General features: G+C 30.5%; 5 protein-coding genes across 5 annotated transcripts; 2 read left to right on the forward strand and 3 right to left on the reverse strand.

Moving 5' to 3' along the window:
* Window positions 1–290: 290 nt before the first annotated feature.
* On the reverse strand, window positions 291–7,660 carry LOC124497508 (vascular endothelial growth factor receptor kdr-like). The gene is made up of 8 exons (XM_047061165.2): window positions 7,044–7,660; window positions 6,622–6,982; window positions 6,228–6,542; window positions 4,371–4,715; window positions 2,220–4,299; window positions 1,664–2,156; window positions 1,251–1,585; window positions 291–1,175 (listed from the first exon to the last, which is right to left on the reverse strand). The coding sequence occupies exons 1-8, from the start codon at window positions 7,365–7,367 to the stop codon at window positions 431–433; spliced, it is 4,998 nt and encodes a 1,665-aa protein (XP_046917121.2). The 5' UTR covers window positions 7,368–7,660; the 3' UTR covers window positions 291–430.
* LOC124497538 (eukaryotic translation initiation factor 4E1-like) lies at window positions 4,849–6,204 on the forward strand. Its single transcript, XM_047061202.2, has 2 exons — window positions 4,849–5,734; window positions 5,812–6,204. Exons 1-2 carry the CDS (start codon window positions 4,882–4,884, stop codon window positions 5,934–5,936), a joined length of 978 nt encoding a protein of 325 aa, XP_046917158.2. The 5' UTR covers window positions 4,849–4,881; the 3' UTR covers window positions 5,937–6,204.
* Window positions 7,661–7,692: 32 nt separating the features above from the next.
* Window positions 7,693–9,733, reverse strand: LOC124497532 (uncharacterized). The gene is made up of 2 exons (XM_047061193.2): window positions 9,389–9,733; window positions 7,693–9,317 (listed from the first exon to the last, which is right to left on the reverse strand). Exons 1-2 carry the CDS (start codon window positions 9,718–9,720, stop codon window positions 8,783–8,785), a joined length of 867 nt encoding a protein of 288 aa, XP_046917149.2. The 5' UTR covers window positions 9,721–9,733; the 3' UTR covers window positions 7,693–8,782.
* Window positions 9,734–9,889: 156 nt separating this feature from the next.
* LOC124497526 (dual specificity protein phosphatase 12) lies at window positions 9,890–11,135 on the forward strand. Its single transcript, XM_047061188.2, has one exon. It carries the CDS (start codon window positions 9,913–9,915, stop codon window positions 11,047–11,049), a length of 1,137 nt encoding a protein of 378 aa, XP_046917144.2. The 5' UTR covers window positions 9,890–9,912; the 3' UTR covers window positions 11,050–11,135.
* LOC124497529 (DNA-directed RNA polymerases I and III subunit RPAC1) lies at window positions 11,105–12,302 on the reverse strand. Its single transcript, XM_047061191.2, has 4 exons — window positions 12,211–12,302; window positions 11,898–12,147; window positions 11,322–11,840; window positions 11,105–11,231 (listed from the first exon to the last, which is right to left on the reverse strand). Exons 1-4 carry the CDS (start codon window positions 12,217–12,219, stop codon window positions 11,119–11,121), a joined length of 891 nt encoding a protein of 296 aa, XP_046917147.2. The 5' UTR covers window positions 12,220–12,302; the 3' UTR covers window positions 11,105–11,118.
* Window positions 12,303–12,311: the final 9 nt, after the last annotated feature.

A 12,311-nucleotide genomic window follows, 5' to 3' on the forward strand; every position in this document is an offset into this window, starting at 1 on the left:
ATCGAACAAATGATAATAATGATGATGATGATGATCAGCAGCATGTGAAAAAACAACAACAATAAACAAGACCCACGATTAAAAATCAAATCAAATCAAAATACAATACAAATTCATTCATTCATTCGTTCGATCGATCGATTGATTCGATTCGTAACCTTTGAACCAGCAAATAATGTAATCTTTTTTTTCACATAATTTTTTTTTCATCAACAGCAAAAACACAAACCCAACACCTAATTCCATTTCAATCGCGCCCACTGGTGAGCAATATGACAATTATTTTCAGATTTTTTTTTTCTAATTTATTTTTCATTCTTTATTTATGATAACACGAGAATATTATTACTATATACAAATGTGAAAAGGATTGATGAATAAGAAAAGAAAAAGACTAGAAATATCAATAAATATTCATAAATGGATTAATTTAAACAGTAGTCAGATTATCATAGATCAAATTCTTCGTTGTTGTTGTTGTTGTTGTTGTCATCCGAACATCTTTATTATTAAAATGATGATGATGGTGATGGCCATTATGTTTTGCAGTAATATTCATCATCATTATATCATCATGATGATTTGATGATGTTTCTGTTAATGAACGTTCTAAAATGGACATTTCGATTATATTGTCACCATCGTCATCACAACCAACATGATCATCATCATTGTTGTTGTTGTTGTTATTATTCATTTTTATGATTGATGATGATGATGATGATGATGGCTTATTATTGTCCTCAATAACAACATTATTATTGGAATTCTGATTGGCCATTATAATCGATGTTTTTTCATTCGATCCTGAATGTTGTTGATTGTGTTGATGTTGATGATTACGATTATTATCCATTATTAATTGTGAAATATTTGTTTCATATTCACATTCATCAATCATTGTTGTTGTTATTGTTGTGATTGGATTATCTTCATTATTGACCATTATCGATTGTTCACAACCAACACCATTACCATTACTATTATTTGATGACATTTTAAGATAATCACTTGTTCCCAATATCTGTTCATTCATCTCAAGATATGGATTGTTTAATTCGATATAATGCTTTTTCGTTTTATCATCCAACATTTCACCAACCAAATCGGCTATATCGGCAAAATCTGGCCGATCATTTGGATTAGCATTCCAACATTGTAACATTAATTCATAACTAACAAATGAATCAATGATGATAATTAATAAAATAAGAATTCAATAATCAGCAAAAAAGAAATAATTGACTTACATTTCTTCACTTGCATAATCCGGTTTTTCCATACGATAACCATTTTTTAATCGTTTATAAAATTCTTCATCAATCTCCACTCCAGGATATGGTGTTTTGCCCAATGTAAACAATTCCCATAATAATATTCCATATGACCATACATCACTTTTAGATGTGAAAATTTTATCACTTATCGATTCAATAGCCATCCATTTAATCGGTAATGGACCATCATCTTTTTTGATATAATTATCATATTTATAAACATCTTTTGCGAGGCCAAAATCACAAATTTTCACTACATTATTACTTGCTAACAATACATTACGTGCAGCTAAATCTCGATGTATCAGCTGGATGTATGAAAAAAATACGGGTCAAATAAATCTTTGAATAACACACACACACACATATATATAAACTTGACATACCTTTCGCATAGTAAGATAATCCATACCTCTGGAACATTGAAATGCCCAACAAATCAAATCGGATGTAGTGACTGTACGACCTTGTCGTCGTTGTGATATTGATGACCATTGTCGTTGAAAACGATTCGATGATGATGATGATGACGGACGTTTAGATTGACCATTTCCAACAACGCTGAAATTTTTATTACAAATACCGGGACTACCATAATTATTATTATAATATGCAACACCTGTACTCGATACATTAACAATGCCATTAATATTGGTGGTGGTAATGATTGGATTCGTTATTGCTGTATTGATATAATCAACACCACCATTATTACTACTAGTGTTTGCCATTTGTCGATTTAATAGATCAACATAACTAATACCAGCCATAGCCGCAGAACCATTACCATTATTGGCAATAAAATAATCAAAACGTTCCTTATTACTTGGTGAATCTGGTGTATGTGGTGTTAGAATATCAACATTTTGATATAAAACACTAGATAAATAATCGAAATAAATAAATGAAAACAAATGTAAATTAAAATTGATATATACTTACGATTGTTGAATGCCATTATTATTTATACGAATAATCGATCGATCCACCTTCCCAGTCAATGGATTTAATTGATTGATGAAATTATCACGATTAGCAATAAGATAATGTCTTAGATTCCCAAATTGACAATACTCAACAATGACCAATAATTCTCCTTTGACCAGGTTTTTTGTTACAGCACCCAATAGATTGACAATATTCAAATGTCTACCCAAATGTATCAGTATTTTTAATTCTGCCATCAATGCTTTACGTTGATTAGAATCGGCACGTTCTTTAAGCATTTTTACAGCCACAGTTGTTGATTCTGATTCATCCGATTCATCTAGGCCAATTGCCTGTGCTTTCACCACTCGGCCAAATGCACCTTGACCTAATGTTCGGCCCAATATAAGTCGTTCTTTAGGAAATTCAAAACGAGAATCATATGGCAATAGATCAATCTGTTCATCTAATGGCATATCTGGATTGAATAATTGCATCTGTCCTTGTTCGAATAGCGTTTTTGAAAAAAATTCCAATTCACGTCGTTGTAGTTTTTCATCACGGATACGTTTACCAATCAAACAGGCCATTATAATAGTGATGGCACCCATTATTGAATAAACAACAATGGGTAAAAGATCTATTGATGTTTGATCCATATTCCCGGTTACTTTTAGTAAAACAGCACAGGTAACTTCACCACCACGATTTCTACCACGACAAACATAAAGGCCTGAATCTTTTGCCAATAATCTTGTGAAAACAATACGTTGACCTTTATCATACAATCTTACACCTGAATCATGATGATCCATTAGAAGTGGTTGATCATTTCGATACCATTCAAGCTGTGGTCGTGGCCTTCCTTCAATGTAACAACGTAATTCTGTTTGTGAATTATATTCCGCTTCAATAATCGATTCATTCATATTCGTTTCAATAATTATTGGCGGTGTAATTTCTTTAACATTCAAAAAGAATTCTTTTCGTTCCGTTTTGAGTGCATCAAACAGAAGAACAGCTTCACATGTAAATAATGAACTATGATTCAATGTAACAGATGATAATGTTAATGTTGAACTAAGGGAATATTCATTTTGATCATTGGATAAATTCATTGATTCAATCAATGGATCGGATGTGGATTGATTTTTCTGTTCCAACATTGTATTCACGTTAATCGGATTGATAATATCAGTATCTAATCGAGTATTGACCCACCATAATTGTGAATACCGATAAACACTAGCTTTACATGTTAGTATTATTGTATCATTAACGGTTGGTTCATCTGTTGATGGTCGGATTTCAAATAAATCTTCAGCATCCATTACGATGAATGGAATTTCCTGATGTTTCATGATTGTATCATTCATGTGGCGCAACGAAGAGAAACATCGATAAACACCAGATTGTCGAGCTTTCAATGATAATCGAGCCATATTTAGGTATGAAACTTTAGTAGTTTCATTTCCATCGTCGATTTCAATAATTCTAGCATCGTTATCATTGATTGTTGTTGATGATGAGGTTGTAATATTAAACCATGTAATTTTCGTTATTTGATCATCATCATCACCATCATCATTCAAACAAGAATAAACCGTTTCACATGGATGCCATTGCCATTGTATTGATGGACTTGGATAGCCATAACTTTTACATAATAATTCATATGAATGATTTAACCGGTAAAAATCTTGATGATTTTCAATTAAAATTTCTATATCGCCTTGAATATAAACAGGAATGGAAATATTTGTCATTGATTCATTTCGTCGTTGTTGTTGTGATGACCATGATGTTTGGCCAACAAGTGTATATAAACCACTATCAGATGGACGAGCCGAAATCATATATAAAGTGATTTGTGTTTGATTATCATTGAATAAATTCATTAAATTCATCTGTATATGTGAATTATTCGTATTTATTGATGATAATTCATTACCATCTTTATACCAAAAAAGATCAATAAAACTTATGTCAGGAAATGCCTGTGCATTAATGGTAAACTGAATATCATGGCCATATTCACCAATGATTGGTGTATGAAAATCGGTTGTAAAATTTATCGATGATACAAGATGTTCATCTATTGAGAACAAAACAAAAATGAAATTATCAAAATTTTCAAAAATAAACAAAACAGACAAACAAACATACCAAATATAACAATACGTTTGGTGGCCGAAAATGTTCGGCCATTACCATCGGTAGCATTACAACGATAAAGACCTTCATCTTCTTTTGTTGCATTCACTATTGTTATATTAATCGCCACCGTATCATAACTATTATTATTAACTAATTGTCTGGTTGTTTCGGCTGCTGATTTAAATATTCTTTCCGAATGCCGTTGTTGATGATTATTATTTGGATGATCCCAATCAACAACAATAATAACACCGATATCAATATGAACAAAACATCGTAATGTAAACGTATCGTTGATGAAAATATGACGAGCTTGTGTATCATCAATAATTGGATGTAATTCGATTGGTAGAACTAAACAAAACAAAAAAAACAAAAAAACAAAATGTAAATTAAATTACAGAAAAAATTTGCATAAATTCGAATAGGAAATTTTTATGGGAAAATTGAGTGAGTTATAGGAAAATATTTCGCAAAATTTTTTTTCTATTTCATCATCATTCATTACTCGAGAAAAAAAATGTCGAATTTACAAACAAATAATGTCCAACAACCACAACAAATATCATCCACTATTGTTACAAGACAGATTCATAATCGTAATCATCACCATCATCAGAATTTTCATCGGAATCAAAGTTTTCGATCCCATCATCATCATCATCATCATCACCAGCATCATCATAACCACCATCATCAACAATACTTTCATCATCAACAACAACAACAACAACAGAATAAAACAATTTCGAAATCAATAATAAATGATAATAACAATGGTGATTATGAACAGAATTTGAAAGAAAACAAGCAAAAATCATTAAAAATACAACAAGATGGTGATAATCCTGATGTTGACCAAATTGAAAATCAAATGAAAGTTGGAATGGAAAAAATTCGATTAAATTACATTATACCAATAAAAGATGGTGAACATCGTCTACATAATAGTTGGACATTTTGGTATCTAAAATTCGGTCCAAATTTTGATTGGGAACATTCACAAATAGATGTGGCCACATTTTCAACGGTGGAAAGTTTTTGGGGTGTTTTTGATCGTGTCATACCGCTCACTGAAACACATCATGGTTGTAATTATTCATTATTCAAATATGGTATAAGACCAATCTGGGAAGATCCACTTAATCGTAATGGTGGCCGTTTTGTATTCACTATAAATAAAGATATGTCCGGTGAATATAAAAATCATGCAATGGAATTGTGGACAGAATTCTGTATGCTAATTGTTGGATATCAAAATTCAATGATTTGTGAACGAATTTGTGGTCTTGTTGGTGGTAATCGTAATAATCAGATAAAGATTGCCATTTGGATTGATCATTATCAACCACGACAAAATGTTTATGATATTGGTAAATATATTTCTATGTTCTGTGTGTAAATAATCTCATCTTTTAAAATTTGAAATTTTTTTTTCTCTTCAAATTAGGACTTTTTCTTAAACAATTAGTTGGCTATGAGAAATCTGTACATTTCGAAATGCATAATATGGAAATGGTCAAACAACAACAACAACAACAATCGAATGAACGTCATTATTCATTCGATATATAAACAAGCGACAAAAAAAAACGGAAATGGTTTTGGAGACAGAAAATTTTCGTCGTCGTCGTCGCTACAACACACATACATACACACACACACTCCTAGTACCACTGATGTTTGGTAATTTTTTTTCTGATCTATATTTTTAACAATTTTCATATTGATGATATGATATGATCGATTCACACTATTAACAATCATTATATATTGATTGATTGATTGATTTTGTCTGATAAAAATTTTGAATAAAACAAACAAACAAACAAACAATGCAGAATATATGCAGTACAATGAACTTACTTGACCAATGAAGACTTATAGTGGATTTGGCTTCATATTTTTGACCATCACTTGTATTTATATGATAATGACATTCCAATACACTACTGTCCCAACGTGGATAATCAAAATGGAAACCTTTACGTGGATCATATGTAATGCCTAATGATGCATTCGGATGGATCTGTATTTGTTGATAATCATTTTCTTTCCAAAGTGTAACATTAGCATTTGAATATGTTGGACGGCATGGTATCGTTGCCGGATGTGATTGAAACAATGCTAAAAACATGTATTGTTCAACATTTTCATATGGTACAATTAAATGTTCAGGATCTGTAAAAATAATATACGAACCACACACATTTGATGATTAATTGAATGATCCAAAAAAAAAAAAAAAACAACAACAAACCATTTATAAATATAAATATTGAATCCATTGAATTATCATTTGATGGATAAATTGATGTTGTAGCCATTGCTGCTATAGGCATATTGTGTATTTCAGTTGATTCAGATTGTTGTTGTTGCTGTTGTTGATTCTGAACATTATCATTATAATGACATGAATAATAACCAGTCATATAATATTGAGCATCATAGATAATAACATCACTTTGACATTTATTGGTCCATCCAATAAAATCCATATGATCACTATTGGATTTGTTGTCGCCTGCTTTAGTCATTTCTTCATGATCATCATCACGGCCATCATCATAATCACAGCTATTGATTATACTGACATTTGCTGATTTTTCAAATATTTCAAGCTATTTTTTTTGTCAATGAATGAAAATTAAGATTCTATTCATTCGAAATATTAATACTTACTCTATTATTTGGAAATGTCCAATAAATTTTTTTCTGTCCATTACAACGTAAATGTATTGTACTACCAGCTTGGATATCGATTGTATCGCCAATCATTTGATGTGATAATAGAACAATTTTCGGTGATATTAATGATGATGACCATGATGGCATATAAATACTGATTTCATTTGTATTTGAAATCAATGATGATTGTGATTCAATTATATAACGATCATTTTGATGATTATCATCATGAAAATGGTGAACAGACAATGTTTCATCAGCAATGATGAGAATCCATATGATGATGGTGATCATGATAATCATTTGATGATATTGCATAATTGAAATAATTCAAAAAAAATATATAGATAGATTATTGATTGAAATTGTTGATGATGCTAACAAATGTTCAAATTTTCAAAAAAACAACAACAACAACAAAAACTTGAAAACTTGACATTGAAAAGCAGCAGAAAGCAGCAGTCGAACACACACACACACAAATTCAAAAATACAGCCACTATCGACGACAACGACATCAAAACTAATAAAAAAAAAAGAAAAAAAAATTCACCGAATCAAATAGCCACATAACAAAAAAAAACAAACAAACAACAAATGATTTTTTTTTCGTTTTTGTTGTTTGAAATTCGTCAATTTACAGTTTTTTTTCGATTTTTCGATGATTGCTGAAATTTGTTATAATAATGCTGCTGCTGATGCTGATGATGGTGATGATAATCATGGCTTCATTTACGTTATTTTGTTGGTTTGATAAATTCAAGTTGATATTTGAGTGCGTGTGTGTGTGTTTGGCTACTACTACCACAATAATTATGGCACTTATTATTATTATTAATAATAATGATGATTGTAGATCATCCGGTGTGTGTGTGTGTGTGGAAATATTTTCAATATTCAAGGGAAATGAATTTTATGTATGTTTTCGTGATGATTATGGTGTTTGTTGTGTGTGTGTGTGTGGTTGTTGTGACCACACATTTATAATGATGATGATGATGGTGAAAATCCGGAATCGAATCGAATCGAATCTGCAAATTTTTTTTTCATTTTGCCAGAATTCAAGAAAATGTTGATTTTCGAATGAAATATGAAAATCCGTTTAACACATTTGAATAGGAAGAGAGAATATATTGAAAACAATACAATATTTTTTTCCATTGCACATTTTTACATTCACTTGCTCTCTCTCTTTTTCAAGTTTTGACAAAATGAACATTTTTGTTGAATTTGAAAATGAAATATAACAGGTCATTTCATGTCACACACACACACAAACACAAAAAAAATCATGATGTTCATTCATCCATAATAATGATGATGATGTCAATTCACGGTCCTAGGCGGTCACCCTAGTGGACCTTGGTGTTCTCTCTCTCTCTCTCTCTCTCTATCTGTGTGTGTGTGTGTGTGTGTGTGTAAACTAGGACAACACGAACAGGATTTACGTAAATTTTTATCTCAAATGGCAGGTGAAGTGGTGCGTACGTATACGTACGTATATTCATCATTTTCCATCATCATCATCATCATCATGAACCGGTAGAATGGGGCGGGAGATGCTTTGGTGTTGTGGTGGGTGGGTGTGTGTGTGTGTGTGAAACATTTGATAGAATTTGATTGAACCATTGTTGTTGTTTTCGTTTAATTTGTTCCAAAAATCTCACAATAATTTTTGTTTTCTGTCTATCTCAACAAAAAACCGGATGTATAGATTGCTTGTTTTACATACACTATGTATTTGTAGTAGTAGCAGTTGTTGGATTTATATTCATCAACTGACCGGATGATGATTGTGGCCACGATTTCATCATAGACGAATTCATTGATAATTTTTGAATTTCCTCCAAACATTGATAAAAGTGATCAAGTAAATAAATACGATATTGAATTAAATGATAAACAATCGATATGGATATACGTAAAGCAAAATAATCATGATGATGACAATCATTGTAATAATCATCATCATCATTATTATGATCGTTAAACAATGATGATACGGGTACACGATATGGTATATGAATATGGCTACAAATCCATCTAATCATATGACTAATTCGTAAGAATTGATTCTTATGATCATCGGCAACAATTATCCATGCACCAATATGACGACAAAATTCATCCAAAAATCGTTGGATTCGTTCTTTTTCATGAAAACTATCATCATTTAAATATCTGAGGTTATTTTTGAATAAATGTTTCCATTCATCTACTAATGGACCAATTATGGCATTATTATGGCAATAGAATTCTTCACATTTTCTATGTGTTAAAGGAAAGAAAAATGTGATGATGAAGAAAAAAATGTTTTCCAATTTGAAAAGAATACTTACCGTAATATTTCAACAATAAGTTTATATATTGACAATGATGATGTTTCTTTTGTCGAATCAATCGAATTGTAGCCGTTGTTGTTGTTGTTGTTGTTTTCAGCTTCATTTTCCTCTACATCCTTGGTGATGGTGGTGTCGGTGGTTGAAAATTCTTGCAAATATCTTTGTAATTTTTCTTCAATTCCATTTTCATATTGTCGTGTTTTATTCGTGAACAATAATGGTCTTATGTATTCACAATTGACAGGAAATAATCGTCGCAAAACATGTGGTTCATCCAAATGTATATCAATAATAAAACGATTAATAATTTTCAAAAATTCACTATACATATTGTTACACTAATATCAATCAATCGGAAAAAAAACTAACTGAATGTTTGAACAAATTGTAAAAGTTTTTATAAGAAACCAGGAGAAAAAAAAAATTCAATTTAACTTACATGTAATAAATTGATTATAATATCCAATTCAATGGTGGTAACAATCGTTGATCTGGAATTTGAATAAACAGAATTCTTGAAAATGGAAAAAATTCGAATTGGCGAATTCGAGTCATTCGATGAAATCATCATCATGAACAGTCCAAGTAAGATTATATCACAATTATATCTTGGCAATATACATCATGCAAAAGATATATCATTATTACAAGAATTACAAATCAAAAACGTTTTGAGTGTTACCAATTCACATGAAACAAAAGGATTGCCAAAATTTCATCTGTATAATATACAAAATCGTCATTATGAAAAATGTGATAATCCTACTGAAGATTTACTCACCATTTTTATCGATTGTATTCAATTCATTAATCAAGCCATTAATGTACGCCATGAAAATATTCTTATTCATTGTCATATGGGTGTTTCACGTAGTGTTACCATCGTAATGGCCTATTTATTGAGCAAATGGCATCTATCCATACAGGATACATTGTTATTCGTACGCACAAAACGTCCATTGTGTAATCCAAATGAAGGATTTATTTATCAATTAAATCTGTTTGGCCGTATGAATTATCGTTTGGATATTCGTAATAAAGAATTTCGTCAATATTTATTCTATAGGACAATATTTCCATTTTTATCCATTGATCATTTACATCAGATGATTGATAGATATTTTGCAATTATCCAACAATATGAACGACAGCAGCAGCAACAACAACAACAGATGGATTTAAATATTCAACAACAACAACAATGGTATCGATGTCGACGTTGTTCAATGAAACTTTTTCAAAATATCCATCTATTAGAATCAAATTTACTTTTATTTCAATATCGAACAACAATACGTTCATTGGTTCGAAAAAGTGTACAATTACGGGAACTTTCCGGTGGTGGTGGTGGTGGTGGTGGTAAAAATTCTGTAAAATTATCCGATTTTGATTTTACAATCAATAAAATTGTAACGAAAACCAATTCAAAAATTATCGATTGTAATCGTTTCTTGGTGGAACCATTATCATGGATGATTGTGACAACCATTAAGGATATGGACATTGATTATCAATTACAATGTCCTGGCTGCGCTAATCATATTGGTATGTGGCGAATACAATCAATGCCAAAAATTCTATGCAAATGTCAAACTCATTGTGAATGTCTTTGCGTCATCGGTATCGTTATCGATAGAATTGCCGTCATCATTCAATAATAATCATCATAATCAAATTAAAATTAAAAAAAAAATTGTCTTTATTCATTAAAAATAATATAAATAAAATCATTTATTTCGTTCGATATGTTTAAGAAATTTTGTACATTTTGATTTTAATATATCAATAGATTGAATGACCAATTCGGATGGATCGATTGCACCAATCGATTCAATGGTGACTAGAAGTTTGAAAATTTTCATTTAGAAAAACATTTCCAGATGACCAAAAAAAAAAAAAAAAAAAAAAAAAAAAAAAAATACAAACTTACATGCAAGCGTATTGGTTTTTGTTTCAAATTGAATTTTTTTCCTCAAACATTGATGATTGTCCCATGATTGCATTATAAAATCACTACGATTAAAACGATTATTGATGATACGTGGAAATCCATTTGTCGTATCAATATCATTGAAATCTAAATATCCAGGCGGAAAAAATGTTTTCAATATTTCCAGTTCTCCATGTTCAAGTTGTTTGTCATGATCAAAATGAAATTCAGTTACAAATCGATAAAAACATGCAGCAACTGGACAATATTTTGCATGATCTTTTCCAATGCCTTTATGACATTCCATTTGTGCATCAATTTGTTGACTTGGTGCCAATTTCATCAAAAGAATGTCCATATCAACTGGTCGTATAGGTTCGGATTCGAATCTCGTTGTTTGATCACCAATAGGTTGCCATTTTATTGAATCACTATAAACATGAAGATTTTCACCATTATTATTAATTGGACATTGAACATCTAATGATAAACGAATTGTATTTCTATCGGTTGCTTCATCTATGAGTAACAAAAAAAAAATTTTTTAGAGAATGAAAAGAATCAATGAATGCATACCTTCAGAGGAATTTTTCATTTCAAATTCACTAGCATCAGCTTTTATCGGTATCAATCCTAATCGTTGGCATAGTGCAAAATCCGGCAATTCTGTTGTATTACGATAAAGATGAATTTTTTCAATGGCCATTGTTGGCACTTCGGCCAACAATATTCGTCTTATTGCATTGGCGAATGGAAATTCTGAATTGATTAGATCAAAATCAATTTCTCTTTCATCCAATCGGGTAATTTTTATTTGTAATTTTTTCTAACAAAAAAAAAAAACAGAAAATACAATCCAATATAATCAATTTCAATTTCTAAAACAAACCTTGCCCATTATTTATTTTTTTTCAATGAAAAAAAAATAAATTCACGCAGCAAAATATTCTGTCAGACAAAAACACGTGCTTACATAGCGATAATTTTTGC

Source organism: Dermatophagoides farinae, chromosome 9 (assembly GCF_024713945.1).
Source record: "Dermatophagoides farinae isolate YC_2012a chromosome 9, ASM2471394v1, whole genome shotgun sequence".
NCBI classification, from domain to species: domain Eukaryota; kingdom Metazoa; phylum Arthropoda; class Arachnida; order Sarcoptiformes; family Pyroglyphidae; genus Dermatophagoides; species Dermatophagoides farinae.